The sequence below is a fragment of the Lolium perenne genome, chromosome 1 (assembly GCF_019359855.2).
Source record: "Lolium perenne isolate Kyuss_39 chromosome 1, Kyuss_2.0, whole genome shotgun sequence".
NCBI classification, from domain to species: domain Eukaryota; kingdom Viridiplantae; phylum Streptophyta; class Magnoliopsida; order Poales; family Poaceae; genus Lolium; species Lolium perenne.
Genome location: NC_067244.2, coordinates 46,629,159 through 46,643,797, shown reverse-complemented (window position 1 = coordinate 46,643,797; position 14,639 = coordinate 46,629,159). Strand labels below are relative to the sequence as shown.

The window sequence follows — 14,639 nt, the reverse complement described above, 5'->3', positions numbered from 1 at the left end:
CTGTATAAATACCTGCCAGGATACAAAAAAAATCGAAATTGTAGCAGTGGCGCACTGGTTGCCCATCAGTGGCGCACTGCCACTAAGTAGCAGTGGCGCACTGCCCTGGCTCCAGTGGCGCACTGCCCTGTGATCCCCTACAATTCTAGCAGTGGCGCACCAGGCACTTCAGCAGTGGTGCACGCCCACACGCAGCAGTGGCGCAGCACCTCGCTGAAGCAGTGGCGCACCCCAAAATCTAGCAGTGGCGCACCTTGTCTAGACAGTAGTGGCGCACTGCAGCTGACCAACAGTGGCGCACCAATTTGAAGTAATAGTGGCGCACTGCTGGACATGTCAATGGCGCACCATGCAGTGCGCCACTATTATCAAGGCTAGTAGTGGCGCACCACTAGTGCGCCACTACTAGGAGTTAGCAGTGGCGTGATAACAGTGGCGCACCACTAGTGCGCCACTGATGGCTATATGTGGTGCGCCACTGAATGCCTTTTTTCTAGTAGTGCTCTCATCTATTCTTGTATTGCTGGACTCATGGTACATTGACTACAACCTTTCGAGTGAGTTTTGAAGAGTAGTTGGCCACTATTCATCACCTAGGCCACAAACCCACAGTTAAACACCTGCTGCAAATATTGCTATCAATATATCATCCATTATATATAACACAACATATATCAATTATGTACCTCAGGGACATGCAAATTCAACACCTATCCATTATAACACAACACATATAAATTATATCTACCATTACTGCAAATTATCTATTCTACCGCAATGAAAAATGGAACTATGGGACAGAGCAGAGGCATAAGCTTACATGACCAACGGAGCACACGTGGAATCTCCTACCGGTGTTCGTCCCTTCAAACGCCACGCATCTGTTCGGCTCCAAATTGTGCACGCGCCAACGCGGTCCGCCGACAGATAATCCTCCAAATGCAATGTCCTCAGGTGTCAGGAGCATAGTCCATGTCCGTCAGCTCCTAAATGACAATTTTTTGCAAAAAAACGACCTTAATCAAGGTGTAAATCGAAGCAACGAAACAAAATCCCCAAATCGGAACCCTAGATCCAAGAAAATGAGAGAGATTGAGATGGCCAAGCTTACATCCAGCTGCTCCGTCGAGCTCTCGCTGTCGTTCCAGCTTGGCATGGCGGCACGAATGGTGGTGGTGGTGGACCATGGCGGTGCAGCTCTGGAAGAGAGAGAGAGAGAGGGAGAGAGAGAGAGAGAGAGAGAGGAGTGAGAGTGGGGAGGACGGTCGCGACTGAACGGGCAGTCTCCCAAAACGCACGCTTAAACGACCGACAAGTGGGTGGGACCCACGCGCCGTGAACGCCTGTTAACGACAGTGCCGGGAGCCATCAAGTTGTTGCCACATCAGCTCTGATAGTGGGCCAGGCTAGGCAGAAATCGTGTCAATTCGAGTTCAGAGACGGTTTAGTGCTATTTGAGAAAATATCGTCAAAATTTGATGATTGTTTGCTCCCGAAACACAAAGTGATACCAAAATAAAGATTTAACTGCAAAAGTGGTGGTTTTATGCTAACAACTCGACGTGGTTCGACATTCCCAAATCGGCTCCTATGTTTCGGGGCCAGTGTGGGAGTGCCAAGCAGTTTGCTGGGCAGCGTGTGGTACAATGCCGTGTTATCGGGGACGCCGATTTCCTGTTGGGAGAGCTCTAGCGGAGATGCTTCTACGGATGTATGGGTTAGTCAAGTACAAATACAAGTACAACATGTTTATTCTGTAAAATAGAAGTACACCATAAGGTTCTCCACCAAATGGATCGGGGAATAGTACTGTCACGAAAAATTCAAATCGACCAAAGTACAGGCACAACGCACCACACTACAACAATATACAGCTTACAGTCTTCCAGATTAGATCAAATCCTCTCAGTTGAACTGAGTGAGATGGTCGAGGGTGGCCATGTACTGGTCCAGCACCTCAAACTCCCTCGAGGCCATTTGTACCACGTCGATGTCGCCTGGACCACCGCCGCTAATGCTACGGCTCAGGCCAGCTCCGTTGGTGCTGAAGTAGCACCAGTCGTTAGCACCACCGCCACCACCACCAACGTGGCCCATCGTGTCGTTGGTGGATAACCCGTGGTCGATCTCCGCCTCCGGCTGCAGGCAGTTCTGCTGGTCAGCGAACGGGTTCACCTCGTTCGTGCTCGCGTACGCCGCGGCCGCCTGCAGGTCCTGCACCTTGATCATCTGCGCTGGCGTCGGAGGCGGGACGTAGGGCAGGTGGTAGTTCAACTGCGGGTAGGGAGGGATGTAGTACGGGTACCCGGCAGCCGCGGAGTTCATGTCCAGTGCCCAGGAGTGCTGCATGTTTGTGGAGTACATGCCAGCCATGGACGGGGCGGCGTAGGCCAGCGGCGCAGCGGCAATGCCGGTGTCTGGACCAACTGGATGATTTTGGTGATCGGGCTTGGTCGGCGGCGCGGTCGCCGCCGGTAACACTGCTGGTGGCCATTCGGTGGCAGGGTAGAGGTTACGGATGTAGTCGGCGAGGAGGGAGGGCTTGCCGGGAGGTAGCTGCTCGCAGTTCCGCTTCTTGAGCGTGCGCTTGGCCTTTAGGCTACGCATTGTGGCGTTCCAGTGGTTCTTCACGGAGTTCTCGGAACGGCCGGAGAGCTTTCTGGCAATCGCTGACCAGCGGTTGCCGCACCTCCGGTGCGCCGCGATCAGCTCCATATCCTCCGCCTCGGTCCACCTTTTCTTCTGCACGTGTGCAATACTTGTGAGTTAATTACTTGTGTCATAACAAGCTTGTCAGACCATAGGAGGAGTATAATTGAACAAAACACAGCACGTAACACCGTACCATACAACAGAACTCAAGGTTGCAGCAATTCACAAATAAACAAGAGAACAGTTTCACAAACAAATAACACATAATTACATGAACCTTGTGTTGGCAAAGCCTATTATGTTAAATGCAAATGGCATTTTCTATTTATATTACTGAATTCAAAATTTGTAGCACGTCTCAGATAGTAATTTGGGGGCAGGAGCATAGACAAAGATGTGTAAATTAAATAACAACACAAAAGTACATGGTTTATCAATTGCGGCCGAGAATCACGAAAATCTTCAGAGACATGCCATTACCAAGATCGATTAAAAACTGCAAATGTAACTTAATTTTTTTTATAGGATTGACATCATTATTCCATTTACATATTAGATGAATAAATAACCATGGTAGGAACTTGATATATAAATAAAGTACTCCCTTCATCCCGAAAAGGATGTCGCATCTAGATACATCAAAATTTAGACAAATTGACGACATAGGACAGAGGGAGTAAAATTTTAGGAATCTATGTATCAGCAAAGAAAATGGTGTTAAATACAAGTGACATATATATTTAGATAACTGGAATAAAAAATCATACCACATCTCAAATTGTAATCCAGGGGCATAAATATCGATTCTTGACAAATATCAACCAAGTCACAAAACTCTATGAAATGCTAAGAATCTATGTATCACCAAAACCAATTTTGATAATTGCAAGTGAGACTCTTGGTTTATATAGTTGAAGCAAAACGTTCATACCACATCTCAAATGCTAATTTGGGGGCATGAATATCAACTCCTTAGAAATTCAACCAAGTCACAATAAGCAGCAACACCAATTTTACAAGTAAATAGCATCACAAAATTACTTTGTTGATCAATTAATGGCTTGGAACTACAACACTTTCAGGCTAGCCAAATTTTCCTTAGTGCAACTGTGCAAGTGACATATTTTATTAATAGAATTGAATGAATAAAATTGTACACATCCCAAATTGCTAAAGTGGGGACTACCAAATTCAGACGAGACAGAACAAACAACATCCAGAATTTCACAAATATATATCATTACAAAGTTACTTGGGTGTGATGAATTAGTGTCGGAGAATTTGAACATTTCGTAGACATGGAAATTAGGAATAAGGATTTTCATAAGTGCAAGTGACACCTTTTATCTGCAGGATTTAAACTCAAATTTCCGTACATATCTCAGAATGCTAATATGAGGGCTCTACTTCTATTTACAACAGCAACAGAATACAACAACAACAACAACAGAAATTTCGTCAACAAATTATACCCAAAATTACTTGGCTGACCAATTAGTGGGCTAGATGAAGAAACTAATTGCGCACTTACTGATCAGAGTAAAGACATGCAACACACTATTTATCCGGGAGTTAACACCCACTTCCTAATGGTGTGGGACGAAACTTGGAGCGAAGTTTCGCAAGTATATAAACCAGATTTATTATTTCCAGTAAATTCCCTCTCGGTAGACACACTCGGCCATACTAGATGATCAGAATTCCCATTGAAATTAAGCTGCTGACCTATAGTATACAGCAAGAAGCCAAGATCTGGCGATATTACCTCAATGGTGGGGTCGACGTGGTTAACCCATCTCTCGCGGCACTGTTTCCCGGTTCGCCCTGGGAGGTGCTCGGCAATCGCCGTCCACTTCCGGTGCTGGTTGCCAGCATGTTCCCGCACTGCTTTCGTCAGAATCCTGCAAACGAACCACAAAGAAACAAAACTGAAGCTGCAGGAGAAAATCTCTACGAACCAAGAGAAAGGATTCTAGTTCCGATCGATTTAGTACGTACTCATCTTCCTCGTCCGTCCACGATGCTTTGATCAGCGGTCCGTTGGCTCTGGCGAGCAGCGGCGGTCGAGCCGGCGCGGCCGTCGCCATGGGCAGGGGGGCGCTGCCATAGCCGGCGAAGCTGGTGCGACGATCCATCCCCCCGATGGCACCGTAAACGCCTGATCCCTCGTCCGGGACGGCTGCCGCACCGGCTGAGGGAGTACCGCCGTCGTTGTGGACGAAGTACTGCGCGGACGCGACGCTGCCAAGGCGGGAGCTCGCGGAGTAGCTTCCTGCCGTCCAGCCGGCCGCGGCCGCCAGCTCCCTGCCGAAGTACGCGCAGCCTCCCGCAATCATCTCGGCCTCGGAGGACGGAACGGAGCAATGGCAGCAGGAACACTCGCGACAGAGAGGGGACAAGCAGAGAATGAGAAAGGGAGTAGTCTGTGCCTGCAACCACGAGATAAGTACCTGTGTCAGAGGACGGGTGGACTGATATAGAGGGAGGATGCTCCATCGGACCGTCCATTCGCCCAGGTCCACAACTCATCAGACGGCCAGGAGACTGTCCCAGGTTATGACGTTCCGGATACACATTTACAATTGTCTCTCCGGACCATGTGCACCGGGTGTATGCAGTCCATGGAGAGGTTTGCCGTGCACCAGACTATGTAATACCTGTCAGTACAAATATGCTGATGCGCAGCACTCGTGCCCCTATGGACGTATGCACATAAATTCAGGGAGAAACCGACCGCAGATTGGTGGTTGGTGTGTGCTTAGATGACGATTCATTAATTTTTAGCTAATTAGAGGGTGTCATTATAAGTATAATAAATATATAGCATAACAAATCATTTTGATGTAGTTCCATTCCTGTTTTTAGATAGATACACATGAGTATTCTACACAGTACAAAGCTCTTGTGGTGTTCCGGTCCAACTTAATGGCCCCAATCGTCGATCCAAGAGTTAGGGTTTTACGTAGTTGGAAAAAAGTAGCAACAAATGCATAGTGCATGCTAACCGGCGGGGATCTAGGTATTACCGGTGAGGATTTTTGGCGTTTCAATGGTCAGAAAAGGTTGACCATCGGAAAAGGTGTATTGGATCATTGGTAAGAGAAAATTTGTCGGTTTCATGACCGGAGACCGGAGAGTGGAGAACGGTATCATGAATAGATACCACTTCCGCACGGAATTGTCGTTTGTTGTTGGGAAACGTATAGACACATCGAAGGGGTGTACGCGGAACCGCATGTACGTGGAAGTTTCTATCAGTTTCATCTCTGGAGACCCGAGTTGTTACATATGTAGTACTATAAATGGATAACTGCTATGACGTTTCATCTCCACGATACGCGACAAATAGTATGACGAAGCTTGCTCTTCTTTTTTGGTTTGGTGTCATCATTATAATTGGTATGACATTTTGTGGCAAAAAATGGTTGATGAAATTTGTTAAACTTAGTGATTGTGCAAAGCTCTACTTGAAGAATTGGCACTTATACGTTTATGTTTTTCGAATTGTAGCACATCTCGTGATATAAATTGATAGTACCCATACTATTTGAAAGTACATTTATCTTTCCATATGTGGTTTTAATAGTAATGGCTCGCCATTTTGGGGACTAATCATTGTGCAAGTAGGAGAACATGTTTAATCCCTGATGATGGTAGATTCGTAATGGTTGATACCCAATATACAAAAGGTTAGGAAAATAAGATGCCTTGTTTGAGTCATATATAAATCATACTATTAACACTGGTTCAATTTTCCAAGGAGTGGGATCAATGCTTAAAAATATATAACATATGCAATCATATATTCCAAAGAGAAATAAAAAGTTAAAAACTGAATCTCAATGAGGGAAAATAAAGTGTGGAGACCAAAATATGTGATTCCACCTGGCCAAATTGGATTTACCCTCTAAGTTTGCATAATGCTTGTTACTTTTGGGTTTGTGTGGAACCTTAGAGAGTTGGAGTCCCTCGGGAGCATTTAAGGTTGAGAATTCACCCAAGAAGTTTGTGAAGGCCCACATATCGCCTCAAGGTCCACCAATATATGGTGGAAGATCTGATACATAGTTGATTGATAAGGGCATGTCTATTGTGACTGTTGTGAGGGTTGTTTGACATGGCCTCTCCAACAAAATATTGGACTCTCCCAAATTATTTTAACTTTCTCTCTGGTTAATTAGTTCTAAGTATACCTCGCCTTGTTTATCTTGTTTGTTAGAGTAATCTTGTTATATAGGTTTTTTCATACGGTTTCATGCATAGAACTGTATTTACATGTATTTTCCTAAGATTAACATTTTGCTTAAAATTTGTGGCCCTCTACTTTACATATTGATCCTTCAACTCGTATCATGACTAGGGTTCTCGTGGAAGGCTTTACTACCTAAACAATAAATATGATGGCAGATGATGATAAGAGAGTGATAGAGTTGGGAAAGAAAATCGGTGATATTCGTACAGAGAAGGCCATGGAGTCAATCTCCATCTTGTTTCATCTTCGGGGTGAAGAGGCTTCCACACTACTACTAACTAAGTGCTCAAATGCCATAAGAACTATCACTCCCGCACCTTTTCTTGATGGGAGCCAATATCCTAGAAAGCCCCAATGAGAATACACATGTGTGGAATCAACTTTGATTTGTGGGAAAGCATTTCCTAAGGATTTAATCTACATAATCCAATCAATATTTCTCCTAAAAATATTAAGGTGCGGTAATTCAACTACCAAGCGCTCACTGTCATCCTCATCAAGTCCCTATCACTAACATAGGTCGCTCGATTTCATTTCAATTGGCAGCATTCACGATGTCTCCAACATTCTATCCCAAATGATGGCATCTGGTGTCACCCCTCTCCTCCTAAATCTCATCTCGGCTAGTCTAGCATGGTTTTCATTAGGAAGCCGTGCTTCCAATTAAAAAAATCCACGCCCAAAGCATCATGAAGAAGATGCACACCGAGAAAACACATCATACGGCTTCCTCAACTTAGGCATCGCCAAGGCAATTTACATGGTAAGATGGTCACAAAGTTTCCAGGAGTTCTTATTTGTAGTTCTCAATGGATCATATGGGTGTGTCTTTTGCTCTCGTCGTCCTCCTCCAGTGTGATCCTCAAAGTAAAATATATCCCGCATACTGAAAATGCTAGGGGCTACAACAAGGTTGCTCCCTTGCATATTGGACATGTGGGATCCACGTCCATGTAAATAGTATGCAGTTAATTGCACCGGATAGCTCGACAAGGGTGAGAAGCCATCTCAATGGAAGAAAGGTGGCATACTGGGTGCACCGTCACGTGTACTGATATACCAAACCCATGTTTCAACATTAAGTAAACCTTAGAAATTCGTGAAGATTTCGACATGCATACAACATGCACCTAGTATGTTGCAACTATCTATGACCACATTCGATACAACATGGAGCAAAATCTGGTTGCGAAACTGTATTATACAAGACAACATATGAAGTGCATAGCCTAATGGGTCCTTTGTGTTTATTATTAAGCCATATATATGGATAATACTTCCTCCGATCCGAGTTAATTAAAAGGGATCGGAGTGAGCATTTGAATTCAATACTTACTGTCATGTTTATTTTGCACTCTAGTACCTTGAAGGTCTATTAATAAAAGCTCCTGTTATCGATCTTTTTGGGACTTGAATCAAGTTGCTTGCGTAGCGCTTTTAGGCCTATCTCTGTTTTCCGTGTTCCATCTTCCATGCGCACTGCGAACCGACGCTTTAGCACCGGAACTGTTGAAAAGGTGCTAACAAATCTCCGCACGGCAGCCGCCGCTTCGCGTCCGGTGAAACGCGGTTCAGGGTAGCGCGAGGTGTTTTTGGCTGGCTATGGCCGTCGGTGGTGTCGTCGATGAGGACGAAAGCTGTTGGTTTCCGTTCATGTCGTGTGAGTGTGACACGGGAAAAGACCACAAGGATCAGCGCGGGTGGCATCTGTGATGAACTGGCGCGGCGATGACAACACGGCGAAGCCAACCACAAGATCGGCGAGGCGGCGGTGGCGCGTGCCCTCTCTGTGGTGTGGCGCGGCGATCACGACACGGCAGGAATTGTGGCGAAGAGAACACGTGGCTGGCCTGGCGGATTCACGTTCTCTGATGCGTGGCTTCGGCTGCAATCTTGTTACAGTGGTTGAGTTACAGTATGATAACCCTCCTCAGGGCTCAGGCTACGCCGGCGGCTTCTGCTCACCGTCGACGAGCGGGGCTCGCAGTGGCTGTAGCGGAGGCGGCGTGCGGGGCTCCGTGCAGCGTGGACGGGAAGAGCCTCCGAGCTATCACCGGTGTGGATGGCGACGACGGCGAGGAGGAGGCGCGGCTCCTCGAAGACCAGGATGGTGTTACCGGTGACGGCGACAGTGCCGGAGATGATCCTGATCTCTCCTTGGCTACCCTCCCGACAGAGGCAGAGGCGGGGCCGAACGTCCTCCTAGCTGCCGGCTGGTGCTGCTCCGGTGTGGTCGGCTCTGACAATGTCCCTGGCCTTCTCGAGGATGATCTCCGCAAGCTCCTGTCCGGTGCCTGTAACACAGTAGCGACCATTTCTTCTTCATCAGATTATAATGAGTAGAAACTGCATGCTAGGACAAAATCACATGCAATTTTAAACTAGATAGATAAAAATTTCATTTGAAATATATGAATTGGCAGCATGGAAACATATATAATGCAAACAGTAACATGCAACTTTTGATGATGATTTTTTTCATATCCTCCAAAGGGGATTAGAGCTGATTTTTATATCCAGATTTTTTTTTTCAAAAAATATGTAAAACTGGTTTCAACAGAGTTCACATGGACAGGGTTATGTTTTGCCTGATATTTAGGCTAGTATGCAATCCACTCTTAGTTTTGATGTAAATAAACCTTTCTGTTAAATACTTCAGCGTGACAAGAAATTCAGAGTTTGCTGAGACAAGCTAATGAACAAACCTCCAGTTTTGGTGAAATCCCTTTCAGCATCGCCAGCTTCCTCTCAAATGAGTTGCCCAGAACCTACATATTTAACAAGTAAAGAAATTAGTCGCTAGATTGTTCGTGAATCGATTAAGTGGACAGCAATATCTATGATTATTTATGAATAACGAAAAAGATTAAGCCACAATTTATGTTTGCTTAAGTACTAGTAGCACTTACGGATACAACTTGTTTTGAGTTATCCCAGTTGAAGAAGCTGGTGAAAAATGCAGGCTCATCCCCTTCCGCGACAGCATAAACAGTTGTGTCAAAGATGGACCGTCGCCCATCCTGACCATTGCCTGCCTGAAGGAACATCTGCACATTAGGTAGAAACAAATTGAGATTTGAGATTTCTCCAGTACGGTTTTCTTGGCAGCTATAATCACAAGTTGGAAACTTGTTGATGACCTTGCCGATGTCGAGGGCATGCTCCTTGGACGTGACACCTGAGTGAAGTCCAACCCAGACATAAATTTCCTCGCCGCAGTCCAGTATCAAGGTCTCCTCAGTTGCCAGATCATCCTGACAGAAGGTAAATACCTCCTTTGCCTGCAAGATTGGAATCCCAAAAACTATTCAACCTTTGCAAGAAAAATCAGCAAGCTACGAGTTGGCTGTATTCATGATTTCTTGTGGCAGAAAATGTTATCTGTAGGATAACGCTAACCTTGAACAGACCTGAAAAGAATCATATATTAGATTAGAAATTCTTTTATGAACAGAGTCTCTTGGAAGGAAAACTACAAAGATGCACGTACATTGCTGGAAAGTACAGGTATACAGACGTGGATCTGCCGGCCAACTCTTGACACACTTTTCTTTGGAGTACTCTGATCTTCCTTCTAATGTTTTCCAGAAGTGATCAGGTTCAGAACCTTCTTTTAATAGAAACGATTGCTTTAGTGGCTGCAAAAATAGCACAGCATATAATCCACAAGGGTATACTTCACAAATTTCCTACAAACATCAGAGTTTTTTTTGGAAAGAAACATTAGAGTGAGAAAAATGGCATCCTTACAAACAACTTATTCATCATCCTGTCAAGTATAACATGTTCAGTTGGTGAAGAAAGGCTTCCAGTCCAGGTAAAGAAAGAAGGACCGTCTTGCAAAATATAGCAGTGCGAGGAATTAAGCGAGCTTGCAATCTGCATTTAGTGAGTATTCCAGTAAACATGGGATGATCTAGAATATCAGAAGATTAAATGATATCGAATTGTGATTTTGGCCTAAGAGGCTAACTCTAAATCTGCAATTATTTTGGATTTTTGCCCAAACTCACCAGATCAACCTGAACGGCTCTTGCGCAATCATGGCTCAGCCCTTGAACCCGGAATAATGCAGCCCCGTCTTTCTGGTACCCTTCAGTTCTATTGCTTTTCTGCAGAACAGAGTTCTTATATGCAGCACTCCTACCACCCTGGAAAAGGAAGAAAATGAAGAAACTATACAATATTAGTATCCAAGTATGCATCCCTTCCTTAATCAATTTTTAAGTACATGACACGCACAACATGAGACGTATACCTTGAATATGATCAAGGACTTGAATACTAGGAAAAACAGCTCTGGTTCTCTGGCCTCAGACACTTGCCCCTGAAATTACATTTTGCAAATCATTGACACTGTTGGATATGACAGCAAAGATTCATTTTAGTCATATGCCTGGATTTAGTGGAATTAAGGAGTGAAATAACTCACCACAACTGCAGGACCTTTGACTGAATCAGACATGCTTGACATCAATGAAACTGAAGCAAGTCTGTCTTCCTGCATCAAATGCACAATCCAATTCAGTAACATGCGCCATGCGAATGGATAAACAGAACCCAATCAATATTCGACCATGTTCGTCTTTACATCCGATTGGAAATGTTAAGTGGTTCTTAGCAAGGTAAATTATAAGAGTGTGTCTTTGTTCTTAAAAACTAGTAGGATACAGTATACCTGTACGCTATTTTGTCCAGACCAAGAAAAGAACAGATTATAATCTTTTCCATCTTCAACATAGCTGTACTGTACAATATAGCAATCCCCATTATACAGTTCCTCCTGCTCCTCAGTGCAAAGGAGGGTTACAGAACCACGGTCCACCAGCCATACCTGCGCTACATATTATTCTGTTACAAGACGGCTTCACTCATATATGACACACTTAGGCAAATAATTTTACCTTCAGAGAACCATTACTACTGATGGACTGTTGAGGTTTATCTTCTGGAATTTCTGCAACATCATACCCCTGATGCTTGAAAATTGCTGCACCATGATTCTGCATTAGACCTTGCAATGATATTCACTGAGTTAATGGAACCAATAGGTAGACGAAACCACTATAGTCTTCACACCTGCCACTTTCTCTCTCCCTGCCTCATATAACTTTTGGACGACATTCTTCGGCCAATGCTGAAACTGCAGCTTAAAGTCGGCAATTTCATGACCTTCAGTCGTTATAACAGTTTGACCAATTGATGATCTTCCTTGACTTCGTACATAATCCTACAAAATAAGGTTTGTTTCAATCATATGCAAAGATTTAACTAGGGACCACATATCAAGCATGTTAATACCCATATCTTTTTTTCTGGTTTAGCTTGAAAGTTATCTGCACGATATTTTTTCTGAAGAAAGAAAACTTATTTGCACTACGAGCATATTAAATAAATGTTATTCTGTTAGAAATTTCCCTACAAGCACACATTCAGTATAATAGCAAAAAGGAAAATAGACAGGTTCATATGCGTACCTCTAAGACAGTAACGGATATCTTCCTCTCTGAAACCAGTGTTGCCATCCCTAACCACAAGTATATTTCAGTTCCACAGTCCAGTATGTAACTTCTGTCAGACTTCAGCATTTCTCTATCTAACAAGTGTGCATCCATCGGAACAAGTTTTCTCTTATTAATCCTACAGATGGAGAAGCATACCAATATACTGTTATATACTTATTAAAGGGGAATTGAGTTCTAAATTAACTTGGGGATAGTCACCAAAAAAGTTTCTTGGATGTGGTAGTCATCAGCTCCCCATTGGCTGCATCTGGTACATCACGGGGAATAGGTGCATAGCCTCCAAACAGGTTCCAAAACTCACCAGCATCAGAATCACCAACAAGCTTTCCATCCTCTACAGTCAGTGACAAGCATAAAAATTTAAGTATCTTAGCCATGTGATGAAAGGAGAGAGTTTCATATGACACTACCTATTGTCCCAATTTCACATCTACCGGAATGTCGGTTTTCTCTCAGGTACTTAATGACATCTAATGCCTTTGCCCTTGTTTGCACACTAGAATTACAACCGCTGAAAAGGAAGATCTTCAACGGAGTGTCAACTATAAACGCTGCCTTATGATCCAGGGAGGTACGCGAAAACGGAACCTGTGAACATCATTGGAAATAACACAATTTAGTTGACTTGCGCTGACAGACAGTTAGATGTGCTGATTTTTTTTTTTTTTTTTTTTTTTTTTTGCATTTGCAGTTCTTACTTCTGTGACACGAGCTACATGCTCTCCTTCACACCGAAACATTGTGGTCTGGTCGCATTCCTCCGCAGATCTTCTCCAGTGCGAAGAGAAGCTGCCTTGCACCGGGATGATACATGGCCTGAAGTATGACAAGAACTTGTCAGATTCTTCGCCTTGCGTTTCCCTGTACTGGAGAGCTTGGGAGCCCAGTGCCGCATCCAACTCAAAGGCCTTGTCCGAAGCCATCACACAGTGTTCCTAGATGACCATAATACAACACACAAAGAAAGACATAAGCAAAAGTCTTGGCCAATCAAGAATGACAAGAGGGACCATTAAGTGCCACACCTCTTTCGCTTCTTCCCCTACCCAGTAATGCACATTGTGTTGCCGACTTCCCCTCTTGAGCTCAGCTGTCTGAAACGTTGTACAGCATGTGAAATTGGACAGTGATGTAAATAGGCTAATAAAATGTACAAATTTTACAGGTCGAGCAGAGCTTTGCAGAAACTTACACTGAGTACGATATAGCAGTTCCCAGTGTAGAATTTGCCATGCAAATTCTTTGAAATTGGGACTACATTGGTGCCCATAATGCACCAGATGTCCAGCCCTCTGGGGAGACATTTTAAGAAGAACAGCGTAAGCTACCTAGATTTACTGCCTGACATTTGCAGCACATAGGCAAATTGAAGAATAATGTGCCAAATTGCGTACAGGTTTGAAATATATTCCCCCACATTCCATCACGGATTTGAGACTTCCAAGCGTTTTTCTACTTTTCTTGCAAATCTTATGAACAGAGCAGATTTATTGCTGGAATACTGGTAAAAACAAAATTACCAGTTGTATTCTGTAAAGCGAATGGGTAATAACAGCAGGAGGGGGGGGGGGGGGGGGGGGTAATAGAAAGAATCGTGGAGGCATATTCCAGTGCTGACCCAAGATTTGGCTGGAATCTAGTCCAAGAGAACAACAGAAGAAAATAAAAGCAGACGAGGGAGAAGGAGGGGGTTAGGGAGCAGGAGAGATGACGTACGGCTTGTCGCCGACGCCGAGGAACGCGTCGTCGACGCCCTTCATTGTCGACATGGAAGACAGCAAGAGGAGGCAATGGGAGGTCGTCGCCCACCAATGAAGTGAGCAAAAGCAGGGGAGGAAGAAAAAGAAAGGGAAAGGTGAGCAAGCAGCTGGTGGTGGCGTGGCGGTCGTAAAGTTTGGTGGAGCTGCAGAGACTAACAATTACGCACTTTCTCCTCCAGCGGGCTCCACCAACAACAGAGGCAGACAGAGAGAGAGAGGCGCCATTGCTTTGCCTTGAAGGTCCTGACGACGTGTTTGACGCGCGCTCCCTCTGGCGGATGGAACGCACCAGCAAATGAAATTCGGCTAGTGTCGGCAACCCGTCGAGACCCGTTGGGGATCTAAGGCCGAAATCCGGCCCATTTTTGGTCTAGGATGGATGATTTTCCCAGCGGCGAGTCTAGGATGGATGATTTTTTTTTTTGATAAATAACAGCGAATCCGGACAAA

The 14,639-nt window shown here is 44.6% G+C and overlaps 2 protein-coding genes across 3 annotated transcripts; both read right to left on the bottom strand.

Moving 5' to 3' along the window:
* Positions 1–1,905: 1,905 nt before the first annotated feature.
* LOC127330846 (uncharacterized) lies at positions 1,906–4,988 on the bottom strand. Its single transcript, XM_051356926.1, has 3 exons — positions 4,651–4,988; positions 4,418–4,553; positions 1,906–2,742 (listed from the first exon to the last, which is right to left on the bottom strand). The coding sequence occupies exons 1-3, from the start codon at positions 4,986–4,988 to the stop codon at positions 1,906–1,908; spliced, it is 1,311 nt and encodes a 436-aa protein (XP_051212886.1).
* A 3,739-nt stretch (positions 4,989–8,727) lies between these two features.
* On the bottom strand, positions 8,728–14,414 carry LOC127348672 (villin-1). 2 transcript variants are annotated; one of them, XM_051374619.2, is made up of 20 exons: positions 14,146–14,414; positions 13,622–13,721; positions 13,455–13,523; positions 13,128–13,364; positions 12,840–13,017; positions 12,628–12,763; positions 12,382–12,544; positions 11,984–12,134; positions 11,809–11,894; positions 11,583–11,738; positions 11,337–11,405; positions 11,163–11,231; positions 10,918–11,055; positions 10,655–10,783; positions 10,395–10,542; positions 10,304–10,314; positions 10,045–10,185; positions 9,814–9,951; positions 9,610–9,672; positions 8,728–9,198 (listed from the first exon to the last, which is right to left on the bottom strand). In XM_051374619.2, exons 1-20 carry the CDS (start codon positions 14,196–14,198, stop codon positions 8,866–8,868), a joined length of 2,568 nt encoding a protein of 855 aa, XP_051230579.1. In that variant the 5' UTR covers positions 14,199–14,414; the 3' UTR covers positions 8,728–8,865. The 2 variants fall into 2 exon arrangements, with proteins under 2 accessions (XP_051230579.1, XP_051230586.1); XM_051374626.2 differs by lacking the exon at positions 14,146–14,414 and adding an exon at positions 13,824–13,953.
* Between the last annotated feature and the right edge of the window lie 225 nt (positions 14,415–14,639).

What these genes read in the sequence shown, in the direction of transcription:
- LOC127330846 (XM_051356926.1), bottom strand. Translation starts at nt 4,988, where the DNA reads ATGATTGCGGGAGGCTGCGCGTACTTCGGCAGGGAGCTGGCGGCCGCG. An exon ending in TGGACGGACGAGGAAGATGA is followed by an intron (nt 4,554 to 4,650) that starts GTACGTACTAAA and finishes GTTCGTTTGCAG; the next exon opens with GATTCTGACGAAAGCAGTGC. An exon ending in ACGTCGACCCCACCATTGAG is followed by an intron (nt 2,743 to 4,417) that starts GTAATATCGCCA and finishes GCACACGTGCAG; the next exon opens with AAGAAAAGGTGGACCGAGGC.
- LOC127348672 (XM_051374619.2), bottom strand. Translation starts at nt 14,198, where the DNA reads ATGTCGACAATGAAGGGCGTCGACGACGCGTTCCTCGGCGTCGGCGAC. An exon ending in ACATCCAAGAAACTTTTTTG is followed by an intron (nt 12,545 to 12,627) that starts GTGACTATCCCC and finishes CTCCATCTGTAG; the next exon opens with GATTAATAAGAGAAAACTTG. An exon ending in GAGCCGTTCAGGTTGATCTG is followed by an intron (nt 10,784 to 10,917) that starts GTGAGTTTGGGC and finishes CACTAAATGCAG; the next exon opens with ATTGCAAGCTCGCTTAATTC.